The sequence below is a fragment of the Prionailurus viverrinus genome, chromosome A3 (genome assembly GCF_022837055.1).
Source record: "Prionailurus viverrinus isolate Anna chromosome A3, UM_Priviv_1.0, whole genome shotgun sequence".
Classification (NCBI taxonomy): domain Eukaryota; kingdom Metazoa; phylum Chordata; class Mammalia; order Carnivora; family Felidae; genus Prionailurus; species Prionailurus viverrinus.
In genome coordinates this window covers 129,703,195-129,720,612 of record NC_062563.1, presented here as the reverse complement: position 1 = coordinate 129,720,612, position 17,418 = coordinate 129,703,195, and the positions used below count along the sequence as shown (strand labels likewise).

At 45.5% G+C, this 17,418-nt stretch overlaps 1 protein-coding gene across 2 annotated transcripts in view; it reads right to left on the bottom strand.

Annotated features, from left to right (window-relative positions):
- Positions 1–358: 358 nt before the first annotated feature.
- The window catches only part of NBAS (NBAS subunit of NRZ tethering complex), a 339,328-nt gene continuing 322,268 nt past the window's right edge, over positions 359–17,418 (bottom strand). The window contains exons 51-52 of one of the 2 annotated variants that reach the window (XM_047852270.1): positions 11,517–11,645; positions 359–780 (exon numbers count right to left, since the gene is read on the bottom strand). In XM_047852270.1, coding sequence (XP_047708226.1) covers positions 505–780; positions 11,517–11,645 — 405 coding nt within the window. In that variant the 3' untranslated portion in view covers positions 359–504. The remainder of the gene's footprint in view (positions 781–11,516; positions 11,646–17,418) is intronic. The other variant, XM_047852271.1, reaches the window with a different exon arrangement.

Here is a 17,418-nt window from a genome sequence, read left to right as displayed (position 1 = left end):
TAAATTAAAAAAAAACCAAGAAACAAAAAAACTCAACAACCCTGCGACATAACACAACCCTCATTTTACACACGGTCAACTAAGGTTCAGGGAGTAGAGAACTTTGCCCAAAGTTGCATAACTAACTTGAGGCATTCCTCCTCCGTCCCAGGACATCTGCTCCAACCAGTGACCGTCCCACACACACTCCGTTTCTAGCGCAGCCCTACCCACCTCCACATCCAAATGTCTTCATTCGCTGTATTGTATCCAGAAAAGACGGTTCTGAATAAAGGGTGAGGAGTTGAGTCGTCTCTTAGTCAAGAAGAAAGTATGTTGACCGGTCACGGCCAGAAAGAAAACGTGTACACAACGCTCATCACTTATATACAGCTTTATTTGCATTTTTGGAACCACTGAGAACGATCAGCAGGTGCACACGTGGCCCATGGAACAGCATTTGGCTTTGGGGTTCCTTCCCACCGGGTGGCTGAGAAACCTCGACCACGCAGGCCCAGACCGGACTCACACCCAGTGCTCTCCTGCGCTGAGCGCCGCGTTGAAGGTTCGCAAGGCCCGGTGCGTTCCCCGCAGGGCCAGAAGGAGCGACCCAGCTTCGGCTCCGTGGCCGGCCTCTCGCAGGTGTCTGGCCAGCCCCTCCGCATCCCAGGGCCCCTGCTGCGGGCTGGCTAAGAGGTGCTCGATGATTCGCGGGTAGAAGGGAGTAGAGATGCACTTGGCCAGCAGCCTGGCGTCCAGGAGCAGGGAAAGAAGTTCTTGGTCGCAGTTGGAGTCATTCACCTTCAAGAAATGAGACAGGCAAAACATGAGAGGGGCCCTGCTCAATTCTTCCTGCCAGAGAACTCATCACGCATACCCCCCACTGGCTGCTCCACGCCGCCTTTCTTCCCGCTTTCGTCATCCTGCACCCTTCACCAGGGTTCACGGCACTCACGCCAAAGAGCACACACGGGGGCGCGAGCCTGAGCTCACACACACATGGGACCACAGACACGGTTCCCCGGCAGCAGCAGACGCAGCCACGTGCCAAGAGCCCCGAGCCGCTGCCACAGCTACCAAACACCGAGGGCCAGAAACTGCCAACTGTGTCCCCATCAGCCCTGGAAGTCACGGATCAGGGAAAGGAGGGGGTAAGAACGCTGGCACACATCGTGGCAAGTCATGCGGCCAGGACGGAAGCTGAATTCAGGCCAGTCTCGACTTCAGAGCCCAGGCTTTCAACAACCACAGTTACCATCTCGTTGGTGCTTCGCCACGGCCCATTTTCTTTAACCCCAAACCTCTGCTGTATGTAGAGGCCCAGGCAAACAATTCTTTCTACAAGAGAAAAACCTGTTTTTTACTCCACTGAGAAAATCTATCCATCAACCCCACTGATGTAACTAGGAAGACGGACAGGAAGGCTTTAGGTCGTTCTTGCTTAAGCCTCTAGAAAGCTCAGTACCCAACTTACCTTTTTAAGACATTTTTGTATTTTGGAGACCAATGTTATGTGGCCTGTTTTACAGGCTCTTTCAGCTCGGATATCCTCTGTGTTTCCTCCCTGGTCTTCTCTGCTTAGTCTCTGTATGGTTTTCGACAGGGTTGACACTTAGCATACGCTTTTCTATTTTCTATTATTTCCACATTTTTTTCTATAAGGAATCAAGTCAACATTCGTCGCACGTCAAAATCCGGAGCTCCTCATTTACGTGGGGCTGTCATAAAACAGCTTGATGACAGTCCTTCCTAATGTCACTGAGCATTTTTAGCAATTTTGGTTGTAGGGACCACAGGAATAATGTGGCATTTCAAAGCCAATGAACTAATGTTTGGGCCAACTATGTTATACAACTGTTCACAGGGTGCTCGTCCTGCATGTTCTGTGACAAGGAGGAAACGCTACTGAAGACGAGGTCAACTGCATCTATGGACTGCAAGAATGAAAGCAAGAGCTGTTCTGAGAATGAGAGTCACCGCCCGCTGTCAGAGAGCATCAATCTTTCCTGCAACTTAGTGATCCTTTAAAACCAACCGCAACGTCAGTCTCATCTCCTGGGTGACATTTTCCCTACGTCCCTCACCTAAGCTGATTCCTCCTTCCTTACAGATGTTCTTCCCGCGGGAGTAATCTGTAGGTCTGGCTCCCTTGCCAGACTGGGGGCTTCTTGAGGGCACAGAGGCTTTATCCTCCTCTCCCAGCATCCAGTTTAATCAACTGTTGTTACAAGGCTGGACGAACCCGCATCATTGAATGCTGTCACACTTTTGTCAATGGCACAAGTACATCCTAAGAGCGCTATCCCAGCAGAGGATCTGAACAGAGCCACGTTCCAGGACTGAAGAGTCTCTTGCAAACCCTGGGCCTCGTGCTTTTGTCAATACGAGCACATGCAGCTCATCCACTTCGGACTCAGGAAGACACTTAGGTTGAGCTCAGTTTAGCATCTCTTGCTGGTTTTTGTTTGTAGAGGTGGGATGGTGGGAAAGGAAAGGGCTGTGGAAGACCGGTGAGCACTCTCCACTGGGGTCTGCTTATGGGTTCTGTGTCTCTTCTTTCCTTCCAGCTTCCCTCCCTCTCCAGAGCTAGGAAACAGGAGTCTTGACCCTATGTGAGTGCTGCCCCCACTGTCACAGTGTCTTCCATTTGCTGAGGGCCATCCACGTGCCAGTGAGCACTCAGTCTCAACCTTAAAGCATCCTTGCAAGACAGTTACAATCTCATTTGATGGATGAAGAAGCCAGTTCAGTGAGGTCAAAGTCAATGTGCCCAATGTCATGTGGCTGCTGAACGGTGAGCTGGACAATGAGCCCTCATCCTTGACTAGTTGTGTATTATTTGTTTACCTCCAGAGCAACGATCTCGTCTTCCTTGTTTATCCCCGCATCCCCCATGGCCAGAACAGTGTTGGCCACAGCTGGGGGCTCAGCAAGACTTGTAGGATGAATCCAAGAATGAGTAACCCTAAAGCTCTCACCCTTTCCTTGAACACTACTGCTTTCCTGAGCACATGTGCACGCACACACATAGGGCATCTGAGTTACTGTGTAATTTTTTGGTTCACCCTTAAAAACAAAGAATCCCTGCACCCAGCCCTCTAGGAGGGAACAAATGTGTGCCAGGATGCTACAGGCAAATGTTTGATAAAATAGACAGATAAAAGACTCGGAATCCAAACACTGCAGGGCAATACCTTCTCCACTGCCCTGAATAAGTCTTCAAGGCTAGGACACCTTTATTATTCTCTCTGTTTCCTCACGAACCCTTCCTTTGGGGGTCTGAAAGACTCCTAGAAAGGGAGTGATGGATTTTTTTCAGCTTGAGGAAGAGACAGGGGTTCTGTCAATGCTCACAGTTACTGCTCCTCTTATCCCTCTCTTCTGTTTGCTTCTCTCCAGGGCGAGGACATCCTAGAAATCGGTTTCCTGCTGGCCAGGTTGGGGTCAGGGGCGGGCGGCTAAGCACTGAACCTCTCAAAGCTCTCGGTCCACTCCCTTGCCTAAGAAAACAGAAGGGGTGCCTCGGTGGCTCTGTCGGTTAAGTGTCGGACATTGGCTCACATCATGATCTCATGGTTCCTGAGTTCCAGCCCCGCATTGGGCTCTGCACTCTCAGGACAGAGCCTGCTTTTGATCCTCTGTCTCCCTCTCTGCCCCTCCCTCGCTCATGCTTGCTCTTTCAAATATAAATAATAAAACATTAATAGAAAGCAAGCAAGCCAGCAAGCAAGCAAGCCCAAGGCAGAAGTCACGGAAATGAAACACAATGATTCCCCTTGGGCCCTGGCCCACTCAGATGTTGCTGACCTCCACTGAGCTCTGTGGTGGCCCGGCCAAGGCCTAGGGGGAAATTCTGGTTTAGCTTCTCGTAATCAGGTCCTGAGAAAATGGGAGTGGCTGCCTTTGTTCTATTTCCTTTCTCTGACCTTGCACCTGGCTCTGGCCCTTTGCAAAAGGTACAGAATGGTCAGAGCATACTTTGTAATTGTCACGCACACAGGAAATACCGTGTAGACACTTACACTGTGCACATTTGGGACAAAATAGAGAAAGAACACAGAAAGAAGGATGGCCTTTGTGAGGACTCGTTCCAACAACTGCATCTTAAGGAAGAGGGGCCTGAAGGTCAGAGAAGAAATGGACTGGCCAAGGTCCCACACCAGGCCTCCTGCCTCGGGGGCGCCAAGGCCAGACTGAGTCACTGTCCTCAGTCCGGCAGGGTGCCCGGCGGTGCCCCAGACCTTCCCAAGCATGACGGCCACATTCCGAGCTGCCCGCTTAATGTGTTGAGCTTCAACTTTTCTTCATGTTTCTTGTTTTTGACTGAAATTCTAACAAAGTACTACAAGTCTGGTAGCCACCCATCCCTCATTCTAACCCAGTGCGTTTTCCTTTTTCAAATCAAGAAAAAAAGAAAAGGTGGAAATAGTTTGAAAAAACAAATCCTCTATATGTGGATCCCACAGGAAAATGACTTCCCTCCTTTCCTCTCTGGTAATTCTCCACGTGCAGAGATTTTGTGGTCTACTTCATTCACAATATACTAAAAGATTCGTAAGTGTTTTTACACAGTTTTCATTCTTAAAGATCACAATGGCTACAAAATAGTCTATTGAAGAGAGAGAACAGTTATATACCTTCTCCTGCTATGGATATGTCAGTTGTTTTTAAATGTCTGATATTATCGAAATACCAAAAATCAATTTTTTTATGTAAATGCTTTCTGTGAGTTCTAGAACTTAAATTATCAACCCTGATTTTAGTTGAAATAAACATTCTAATCTGTTTGCTATTCTGTTTTTATTATTTGTTTTACAGAAGTTTTACATTTTTATAATGTCAGGAAAAAAACTATTCGTTTATGATTTTTTTTCTATTGCTTTAAATATTAAAAGTTTTAGTAGAATTCCTCAAAGGATCTGATACACACACACACACACACACACACACACACACACACACACACACACATTTTACTGACTTTTAAAAATATGTAACTTTTTAATTGATCAAGACTTATTTTGGTATACAGTCTGTAGAAAATCACACATTCCTGACATTTGCTTGATTGGTGCTTTTAGAGCTTGAGGAAAAAAATATGTTCTGTCATTTCTGGACTCAGCTGGATGTTGGAAATAAATATGAGACAAGTCCAGGAGGATCAGCTGATTTAATTCCTCTGATCAAATAACTCGGAATTCGAGTCAGAGGCAGTCTGGTCTTGGGAAGAGAAGACAGACTTTGGGCTAGAGACTAATTTCCAATCCTGGTTTCTTTGCTGGACAGCCGTGTGACCCTGTTAAGGACAATCTCTCTGAGCCCCAGGCCCGTAGACCTCAGACTGTCTCTGCGGGCTGTGATAATCTATGTTTTTAAGTGCCTAACACAATGCCTGGTGCAGAGTTCAAGTTCAGTAAATGGCCGAAGTTGTTACAGTCAGACAAACCAGGCAAGATGCATGTTCCAGAAGGAGAGGACATACATCTATCATAAAATGACTAAATGCTTGCCATCTCGGTCACTGATTGTTTCTTCTGTCAGTAATTAATTTTTGAGAATAAAATAAACTTTGCAGATCTTGGGAAATAAATCTATTAAAGCACAAAGGGCTATCATCTTCCAAGCCATTAAAACGTTATCTTCTTAATTCCAGTTTCAACAACAGGTAATGAACTTTCTCTGAATTAAAGTCTCCGACTTTATGGATCTATACAAAACCAAGAGTAATTATAGTGATGAGGTAAGCTGAAATTCGGTAGGTACCTGAAATGTATGCAGGGCCTCATTCCAATAATTCTGCAGAAGATTATGTACTATTATTTCACTGTTTGCTGGAGGACAGGGTGCCTGTCTCATTTTTACATATACTGCTACTAATAGAAGTTATTGAACATCAACTCCAAGGGCAGAAAAATAAAAGGGCAGCACGAGTGTATACTCGGAGAAGGAAAATGCCTGCAGGGTTTCTTTTGTTTTCTGTTTATTTGAAAGATATTCAGACTCCACTTCGCAGCATAAATACCAGCCTCTCCTAGCACGGGATTTCACAGTATGCCTCTTCTGAAACCAAAATTAGGGCAAATCATCTAACTTCTGCTCTAACATTGAGAGAGAATCTTTGAAAAGCCGAGTCTGATCGCTTCTATGACCACAGCAAACACTGCATCGTGGGCCCTGAGTTTTGCAGGTTCCACACTCTGTACTTACCCTGTTCCTACCTTCGTTTCTTGTGCTGTTATCTCACATATGAATCTCCATATCATTCCTTTAAATAGAGGATGTGATTTTATTTTATCTTCACAAACATCCTGCCCATTCCTCACTCCTACACACACTAACAGGCTAGCACAATGGATGCTTAGCACATCTGCTCACACTAAGTAAGTCAATCAACCACCAATGAGGCCTAGAAATCGAATAGATTAACTGACAGGGAGTGAGCTGCCTGTCACCAGAGGCATTCAGCTGAGAACTGTGAGAAGGCAGTATTGAGGGAGCTCTTCAGGGTGGAACAGACTCTCATCAGGGAGGGACTAGTTGGAAGCCTGGATAGAGTTAAAGAGGAGACAAAGAAAGGAAGAAGGTTTCTTGGTTTTGCATAACAATGTTAATCCAAACGTCTTTTCCTGAGCATCTTTAAGGCTCTCCCTCCTCCGATCTAGACACAGTGCAGTGTAAGTAATGTCTGTGGGCTCCAGTGCCTTCAAGGCAAGACAAAAGAGGCTAAGAGTCACCAATGCTAAATATGTGAAGGACTGTCCATGGAGGCATCTAATATCCTGAGCAACTCCATCGGGCAGGGCCAAGATCAACATGTTCAAGGTAAAGGTGCAGCTTTCAGTCCCAATCCAGAGGTGCTCTCTTACTATGAGGTTTATCAAAAAATGGCCGAGAGCACCCCAGGAGGTGGTAAGCTCTCGGACCCCAGCAGTGCTCACCCAAGACCCAGGTTTCCTAGTGGGTTTGAAAAAGGAAGCCCTATAGTGGGCCACTTATTAGACCAGCTCAGAGCTAATATGATTCGAGATGCTCTCAGCAATTTCATTTCTCTGCAGAGACAACCCGTTTCCAGGACAAGACAGCCTGCCTCGTCACATGAATGCAAGCAGCATTACAGGCTTTGAACACTGGATCTACAGTTTAAATTCCAGCTCCAGCCGTTCCTAGCTGTATGACCTCTGGGTGTGTGTTTCCATCTGTGAAACTAGAATGCCACCTTTTCACAAGATTAGTAAGAAGATAAGGTGAGGATGTGCCCGTAACGATGTCGGGAAAAGAGCCAGTACTGGAAAGACACGGGTTGTCACTAGCTTCTGAGAGGAATGCTTAATTAGGTGACAAGGTCTGTAACCCCTCATCTGTCACCCCTTGAATTCTTCTTTCACTAGGCACTGCAGTCCAGGACAGGCCCCAGGATGGAGGCCGGGCAGAGGCGGTGAGCAGCACTGACAAGGAGGAAGGAGTGACGAGCAAAGCTACCACAAGTCCGGAATTATGAAACGGGGGGTTTCGGTATACAGAACTCTTAGCGATCGATGTCTGCTTACTCTGAGGAAATGAGCGAGTGACTTTCCCAGTGCAAAATACTCCAGAGACGAGATTCGAACACAGCAGCAGGAAGATTTTTCTTGGAGAGAAGAAAGTTTTGGAGGTGAGCTCGAATCTCACTGGGGCTGATGGTCGAGGGAAGCCAGCAGTCCATACCGACCGCCCCTGACTCGCAACACTCTTACAATTTTTTGACTTCACAGTGGTGCAAAAGTGATACACATTCAGTAGAAGCACCACTTTGATTCTGCATCTTTTCCTGGGCTAGTAATACCCAGTATGATCCTCTCTCATGGTGCTGGGTGGTGGCAGCGGCCACGGCTCCCCGTGAGCCACACGACCACGAGGGTCAACAACCAATATGCTGACACATCTTCTGCACCCGGACGGCCGTTCCGTTTCTCACTTTCAGGACAGTCTTCAGTAAATTATATGACACATTCATACTTCGTTATAAAGCAGGCTTTGTGTTACATGATTTTGCCCGACTGTTGGCTAACAGAAGTGTTCTGAGCACATGTGAGGCAGGTGAGCCTAAGCTCCAGTATTTGGTAGGTTAAATGCAGTAAGTGCCCTTTTGACTCACGATATTCCCAACTTGCGATGGATTTATTGGGACGTAAGCCCATGGTTAGCTGAGGAAGATCTGCACCATGCGGGGGTTTTAATTATTCATCGACAATATAAGCTCTAAGAAAGACTTTCTCTTGCTCCAGGAAAGAGGCTACTGGCCATTTGTAAGAGGTTACATGCTGAACACTAGAGGCGGGCAATTTCAGAAAAGCTTCGAGAAGGAAATGAAGAAATGCGGTCCAATCTCTGGCATCAGCACTTAATACACCACCTGCTGAGCTGTAAACACCTGTAAAGCTGTCAGCTTCTTGTAACCAATAGTGAAGTAACACGTGCCAACAGCAAGCACGTGGCGCTGTTTTCCCACGTGGATCCACGTGCTGCGCAGGCGCGGCTGCCTACCAGAGGAGTCCCTTGGTTTTGTCTTTTAATGTCAACAGGAACTACCGTCAATAACCACAAGGGAGAAACTGAAGTTACTAATGAACCCAGGCCCTCTACTAATGGACAGAGTGAATAGCAAAATAAAAACAAACAAAAAAGCAAATGTTATTATGTTTTTCATTGCAATACCACATATGATTTCAAATAGAAAAAAAATTTAATAAGACAGAATAAAGACAGCTAGTCAGGAGTCCTGTAAAAAGGCCTACTGAAACTCTGCCCTTAGAGAAGGGTCACATGACCTTTTAATGGTGCTGGGAGAGCAATGATGAACTACAGCTAAGTTCTTATTTCATTTATACAGCATTCTTGAAGTGACAAAGTGACAGAGATGGAGAACAGATCAGTAGTTGTCACAGGTTGCTGGGGGCGGGGGGGAGCATGTGGGGGAGGGAGAAGGTGGCTGTGGCCACAAAGGGTCCACCACAAGAGATCCCTGGGATGCAACTGCTCTGTGTCTTGACCGTAGTGGTGGTGACACAAATCTCCATGGGACAATATTGCACAGGACTTCACACCCAAGTGAGTGCCTGTAAAACCACTGCCATCTGAATAAGGTCCAGAGATTGAATCAGAACATTGCACTACAGCTCTGCAACATGCTACCATCAAGGGAAACCATGTGAAGGGTACAAGAGATCCCGCTGTACTATTTCTTCCAATTGAATGCGAATTTAAAATTATCTCAAAATAAAAAAGTTAAAAATTTTTAAAAACTGGAAAACCCTGCCAAACTTCAGCTCTTGGGAGGATGCACAAGGTCTGACGATACTCAGCATTTCCATGAACACATTTTAAGGTCACAGATGGGTTGGCCTAATGTAAAAACTCAACCTCAGTGCAGGGAATTACAGTTAAGTGCCATTACCAACCTCCCCCAGGTAAGGGCCTCGGTGGTCGGTAAGTAACTCACCTCAGCAACTGACATCTCCGGTTTTGATTTGTGGATCTGAAGGCCACTGAGGTTTTGGGTGTCATCATCACAACCCCAGACAAACCACCCACAGTCTGAAGGGCTATTTCACAACCACAGAGCTTTAGCCCAATGCTGCACATGACACGGAAGTGTTATGGAGGTAACTCAGCACCATTTACAAATGACTTGGGTGTTGCAGTGTTCCCACTTGGTTTCTTACTGTGATAGCCAGTGGTAGAGGGTGTGCGTGGGTGTGTGTGAGTGTGTGTGTGTGTGTGTGTGTGTGAGAGAGAGAGAGAGAGAGAGTATATGTGCGTGTATGAGGGTGTATCAGGGGTGTGTGTGTGTGTGTGTGTGTGCGTGTGAGACTATGTGTCAAGGGCGTGTGTGAGCATGTGTGTGGGGGGGTGTGAGCGTGTGTGTCAGGGGTGTGCATGGGTGCGTGTGTGCAGCAAAGCCAGTCTGCAGGTGGGGAGCCCCAGTTCTAGTTGCAGTCCTCACGGATGCATCCGGGATGAAGAATCTTTACAATGAAACCTGATCTACTCGCCTCTGGAATTTAGGAGGCACTAAGGGAGCTTCATGCAGGATGAGTGCAGAAGGGTGATGGATAACACGTCACTGTAGTCTTCTCAGAGAGGCCCACGGCCAATTTAGTGGGAACGCCTAAGCAGAGACACTAAGACAGAGACGACAGCGGGGAGAAGGAAAAGCGCTGAAAACATGCAGCCTGATTTTCTTGTTTCTCCCTTCTTCCTAATTTCTTGGATTTGCAATAAAAAATGGGCTAAAGAAAAAAAAAAAACATTGTAATCCATTCCCAACACTATGCAGGGTTTATCTGAGCACAGTTGGATGGAGGGTTACAGCAGACAGGCCCCTCCACTCCCTACTAATGCCTTGTTTCCAAAGAGGCCCCTGCTATGATCGATCATCAGTGATAATGAAGAGTGGTCATAAAAATGTTTGCAGAAGCTTTATATTATTTCAGAAATACATCTCAATGAATAAACGCATTAGATTCTTTTCATTTTGCTCATTATGACAATTTCCAAATGGAATTATTGCCTACTTTCTGTAACCATAGACCTAACTTTCTGTATCCGTTGTCATTAAATCTCTTCATGGTCTTGTTTGGCAAGTATGTGCCCAGGTTCTAGAATTCTCTTCTCCTCTCTTGTCCCTAGAAAACATCCTCTAACATTTTTGTTAAAAAAAAAAAAACAAATATAATTGTGTGTGTGCGTACATGTGTGTGAGTATACACGCATACCTAAAATTATATCTGTGTGTGTACACACTCACATAGACACACACACACACACACACACACACACACACACAAATTTTACAGTGAAAGAATGATCTCTACAGAAGGATTTCAGTAAGGATCATACAATGGAAATTCATTAAAACACAACTCTGAGCTACCTATTTCTAAAGTGTAAAATTTGAAAAGGGAAGTGAAAGTTTCTTCCTTAATCACGATAACAAGACAACCAGCCTTGAGGGAGAAATCTCAAGCCTTGACTTTAGTACGTCATTCCTCAAGCCCAGACACTGCTTCAATGGCGCGTTAGTTTGCCAGGGGAAACAGGGCTTGAGATTTTAGAAGGTGCCAGTAAACATTACCTGCAGCCACTGTCTCACCTTTAATTAGCAGGCAACCAAACACATACATCCAGGCACAGAATCCTGCCTGACGCGACAAATTCCTGTGATCTACATTTCAAGTGGCAAGGACACGTCCACTTGTCCTGGGCTGCTCTGACATTTCTTTAAAGGGTATGCAATACACTGGCTTCTCCAGAGAAACTGCTTCATCATTCGGATTTGTATTCTCAGCACATGAACACAGAGTCTGGTTCATGAGAGAGGTTTAGTAAATGTTTATAGAATAAACAAATATTTACTTCTTAGACAAAACAGAAACAGCGTGGTCAGAGAATACTGCAGACAAAACAGCCTTAAATCAATCACGGATGTTATTTCTGAGAATGACAATGCTAATTCGTTTCTCCGAAGCACAAGCAACGGTAAACTCCACCGGGGATACCTGGACGAAGGCGGTGATGTGCTCCAGCGCCGTGGCGTGAAGGCCGTCGTCCTGGCTCTCGAGGAGAAGCTTCAGGGCTGGGAGCGGCAGGGACTGGCTGAGCAGCAGTGAGCTCAGCGCCCTCACACCCTGGAACCACAAGGGCAGTTACGTGAGCAAGCAGGCAGGAGGCACCCCGGATGCCAGGCGCTAATCTGGCGGCGTCTTTCCACACCTTTTCTAGGAGGGTGTGTGCAGAAAGCGCACACGGGACCACATGGATTGTTTGGTATCTGCTTCACTCACTTCACCATGTATATTGTAAACATCTTTCGGCCCTATCAGATATTCACTTGATATTCACCAGATATTGCGTTTAACAGCTGCAAAGTCTCCCTCCGGGCGGACACAGGACTGTAATCTATTCTCCTAATCTCTCAGAGCCCTAGTTTCCTCACAAGTAAAATGGAGGTAATTATATCTACCTTGCAGTTCTGTGCCTGCATGCGTGCGTGTGTGTGTGTGTGTGTGTGTGTGTGTGTGTGTGTAGACACTTAAATGATACAAATGATTACAGGTTGTTAATATTATCACCAAGATCCAGTTATCCTCTGCAACAATAAGAGTCAGCAACTTACCTATTGAAAAACGTGTTTATAATTCTGTCAAGGTGAACTGAATGTTTCATGAAAAGTATCTGTAGTCCAAAAAACTGAAAATGCATTTGAATTTTATTCTCAGCCCTTTATTACCCTAGCTGAACCTGTCATCAGAGAGCAAGAGTTTATACAAGATAACAAACGATGGCCCTTCACAACAAAAGTACAAGAACACAGGATATCTGCAAGCTCTTCCTCTCTGCAGAGCTATATGCTCCCCCGGTGTCCTGAATGTAGCTATAACAGAAAGAACAGAACATGTGCACTGAGGACCAGACAGAGAGTGCAACCTCCTTATACAAAACAGGGGTTGTTTTTGAAAACTAAGAATCCCTGTCCCCCATGGGACTGGCCTTTCTCCTATGCTACTCCAACAGCAGCATTCCAGAGAAGAAACACTCTACTTTATGACATTTTGATAATTTCTTTACATTATTATAAAGTCTAGATAAAACAAGGGTGACACGAAGAAGCTCCTATTCAAAGCCCCCAGGAGAAAAGCGTTCTTCAGAATCCCACTCACTGGAGTGTTTTACCATTTTCTCCTTAGTACATCTTTGCTGGAAATCAGCAAGGCCTTCAATTTCAGACTGGAAGGTTGTACTACGTGAACTTGGGTGGAAATGATCAATACCCGCAGGGGAACACGTTTGTAGAATGTGCACTTCAAGCATCATGGATTCTACCTCACATTCTGTGTGCCCTAAAGCACACGGTCCTACAAGGAACCTCACCGAGCTCCTGGGCCAAAGAGAAATGCGGATCTGCCCTCTGGGATGCCACAGCCCACAGAGAGTATTTGGGAGGAGGAAACACGGACTCTCACACACGACAATTTCACGCAGCTGTCCTGCACCAACTTGCTTCTGTCACCCTCCACCTCCTCCTCCTGGAATGTCACAGCGATGTTCCCCCACCTGCACGTTGCTCAGACAGCGCTCAGACCGCACTGCCCAGGAGACCTCGCGGCCACGACAGACTATTCTGTCCAACATGGCAGCCAGGAGCCTCACGCTTATGAGCATTTGAGATCTGGCTGGTACAACTGACGCACTGCTTTAAAATTTTTATTCCATTTTCCTGAATTTAAGTTTTAATAACTGCAGGTGGCCAGTGTCCTGACAGTATAGCTACAGTTTTGAGTTTCTGCAGACCTCTGGGTCTGTGCACAAGAGGTGACCTCTGCTGTTTCTCTTTCTAATGGACCCCTATTGGTTCATTGAGTCTCTGCTGAAAAGGGCACAGGAAAACCCCATCTCCTACCAAGCTGCCTCGGATTTCCGACATTTGGCAACTCCTATATTCCGACTACACTATTTGTCATCTTGCAATATTGTAATTAACTCATTTGTTCAGCTGCCTCACTTGAGGGCAAGGATATTTTCCCTTCTCTGTATTCCAAATTTGCTTGGTAGAGACTATACCTAAAAATATTTGTATATCACTCCCTCCCAGCACTCATATTTACTAAGTTCTCTGTAACAGGTAAACAGGTATTTCCCAGCAACTTATGATATTTAGACTAAGCGTATCACTTGGCTGACCTTAGCTTTGATGACAACTTTTATCAAAATAACCTGTATACCCCTCTGAGCAGGCACATGTGCCTAACTGTCTGGGACATGGTACTTAAAGGGACTTACCTTTCCCTTCGCCCCCACTTCCCATCCCCTAAGTTCCCGTATTTAGAAGGTTGTTTTTTCTTCGTGGCTCTTTAGAATGCATTTATGTCTAGCCCGTTACTGCTCATGGTACTTGCTGACTTACGGCCATGGCGGTTTTGCTGACAGAAATACACTTTACCTGAAGTATAAAGTCAAGGACATCCAAGAATGGAGGAGTACTTTTTGAGCTACTGAGTACTTTCTATCTCTTAGCTAACAGTTACTGGCTAAATACTTACTCTGTATTTAAATACTCTACTAGGTCCTTCGGTATGTTCCCCTGTGTTACAAGAAGAGTTTATCGGGAGATTTACAGGGGGATCTGGGAAGCTCTAAGAAAGGACAAAGTAGCAAAGAGAACCATAAAATACCTCATCAGCACCTTCCCAGCTCAAACCTGTCTGGCCATCAGGATACAGAACGAGAGGCCTTGACTTAAGAGGAACAGGTGCATCTGGGACCAAAGCCAGGCCAGAACCCCGCACAAATGTGATTCATGGTGATGTCCCCAAGGCATGGTCCCTGTGGCTGATGGTTGTCAAAGACGCAGGACCGGTCCACTAATGGTCCTTCTGTCCCTGCACAGCCCTCCTGCTCGTCCTGGGGTATCCTGCACCCAAACGTGCTGCAGGATCTACAGCAGGAGCAGAGGGGCACAGAGATGCAGGTCATCTGATCTGCAAATCAACTCTAGACTCTATCAAAAGTACTTCAACTATGAGAGAGAACAATCACACTGAGACTTAGAGGCTGCAGATTAGCTAGGCTCGCTCATTAGCTGGGCCTTTAACTCCCAAACACCTGACCCAAAGCATGTGTGACTCTAGTTCATGCTGTGCTTCAGCAAAACCAAGGGCTTTCAGGGTCAGTCACAAAGAGCTGCAACTTGGAAGTTTAAATTTGTAAATGCCAAGAATCTGTTTTATGCTGGTTTCTAATTCTGAATATCCCCCATTCCTGAGAATGCTTCATATATTGCCATGGATACAAGCTAAGAAGGATACAGAACTTTCAAGACTACAGAAATATAATCTGCGAGCAGCACTGATCTTATCCTTCTGGTAATATTTTCCATTAGCAAAACCAACATGGCGGGAAGTAAACAAGAACCAGGAACAACGGCAGGGATTGCATAAATAATATGGGAACTCAGTGGGGAGACAGGAAATGTGGAGAAGTACCCTGTCCTAGACAGTTGGACAAACGTACTTTATAAACCACAGAGTAGAGCAACCAAAAGTAATAAATTTTAAAAAATTGAGTCATGGATCATTTTACCACCAGAGTGATATTAAATATTATGCACTTCTGAAATTAGACAATGTAATTTCCAAAGGTGGTAAAATAAACTTAAGAAGACATTTCCATTTCTTAATTACCATGTTCCTTCCTCTGTAACCATTTTAACTCACATTTGAGCACCTTTAACAATCAATAAAAATAGTACCTAACATTTGCAAGGTTCTTTTAATCAAGGCATCCTAAGAAAAAAAAATCTGTAAACATACCCAAATTCAAGACAGAAGTGAGGCATCGTAAGGAAAATAAAGAAAAGTCACTGTGGCAACACAACTCGTTTGATAATGATTATCTTTCACCTTATCAAACCGGAACAGAGAAGCGCTAATGGCTTACTTCAACATGGGCTTTAATCCAGTACCTTCCCTCCTGCCCCAAGAGAACCAGAGGCTGATGGAAACTCGTGATTAGGTGCTTTGGGTGCAGTTGGAAATAGCCTCCAGTCAGCCTCCTCAAAGGCCTAGAGACCTTGGGGAATACTCAGAACTAGAGTCCCCTCGGAGATCACATGATCTAACTCCTTGTTTGTTTCCGGGGCCAGAAAAGGGAGGGGCAGAGCATCTGGTGCTTTTCTCATGGCCACAGATCACGCTGTGGCCCAGACCGGAGGACAGTACAATTTGCTGCATCACCAGGGCTCCTGCTGCTCTTGTACATCTGATATCCCCTGACCTTCAGGTGCTCCCAGTCCCAAGAAAGAGGACAGGCTCTAATCCCCTTCCCTGGTGTGTGAGGAATACTCTAATAGACGTGTGCTTCAGGCACTGTGCTATGTATTCTGAGTTCCTTAAAACACTCGGGAAGCATTGGTCCGATGATTCTGAGATTAAGCGGGACCACTGTAAATAAAATATTATTCCATTTGTCAAGGCACCTCAACCTGGCTGTAGAAGCATATTAGGGAGCTGAATCATTATAGTTATTTAACTTCTTGTTCAATCACCAACTCTTTCTTTTTTAATAGGAAACAGAGCATAATTTACGATGCGTTAGTCAATAAAAAGAAGAACAGCATACTTCTCCCTGCATGTCCTCGAAGGTCGCCCCTAAACTTCACATGCAATGCTGACAGCTCTCACTACTGCTTTGGACACTCAGATATGTTATTACCCGCTGCCGGGTGGCTGCAAGATAACACATGTAACTGTTACTGAACCTCAATTATGTAATGAATGGTATGATGTCAAGGTCAAAGATGCAGTGGCCATGTTCTCAGCTAACTTACATTCCTTGCCTCAGAACTAACGGTAGTAAAACCAAACCAGTGAGGATATTTAAATAAAAACCAAATTCTCCAGGTAACGATAGAGATCTCGACACACTAGAGCTAACACACTACAGGCCATTCTTGAAGGAAGTATCATAGAAAAGGGGGATGACAATGAAGCTTATACAAGCACATAAAACATGCACATTCAATATGCAGACACCCCAAGCGTAGGAAGCATGGCTCACTAGGAAGTATTCATTTTCCAAGCATTCAAGTGGAACGTCGGTTTGATGACCAGATCCGCCCTTCGTTGCCCGAGTGACCGGGAGCCAGACCTTTGCTCTCAGAGCCTCAGTTCCATCAGCTGTTAACTGAAGGTCAAGGAGCCTCCTTACCGGTGGTGGAGAGGGTTAAGTGGGACGATGGAAGTGGACGCCCAAGAGTGGTAGCAAACGCTAGTTTACTGCCATTACCACCAGCTTGCGATACAGAGACAGTCGGCCCTAAATAGTGCTTCCCTAACTCAGATTCGGCATAACTGGCATTTCTGCGATTTGGTCCTGACCTAACGGTGCTTGATCTTAGGTTATGGTAAGGCGAAGGTGAACCCCTCATCACGTACATACCACTCACCCTGGTGAGGGCAATAAACTGTGTTGAGTCCCCGCTCCACACAGTAGGTTGAAACCCGCTGCAGGTGAGTGATAACACAGCCACGGTTCCCACCCTTCCAGTGCTCACAGCGCAGTGCGACAGATCACAGGTAGGTAAGTAGCGGAGACAAGCAAATCACACACTCTGGCATAAAGGGAAGTTATTTCTGCTGTTGGTACTTTAAATATTTTATAGAAGAATTTTGTCATTCTGGTGGTTGGAAACCTTTAAATGGAGAAAATATTTTAAAATTCGATCAGAAAACACTTAGCCGGTCCCTCATTCAGAAAACAATCCATTAAATGTACATTCATAATGAGAATATCTTCCTTGAGTGATTACTGTGAGGATTCGAAGCATCGTATTTACAATTTTATTTTCAAGTTTACCTCCTATGTGGCAGGAACCTGAAAACCAATTAATCAATTTAGTGCCAT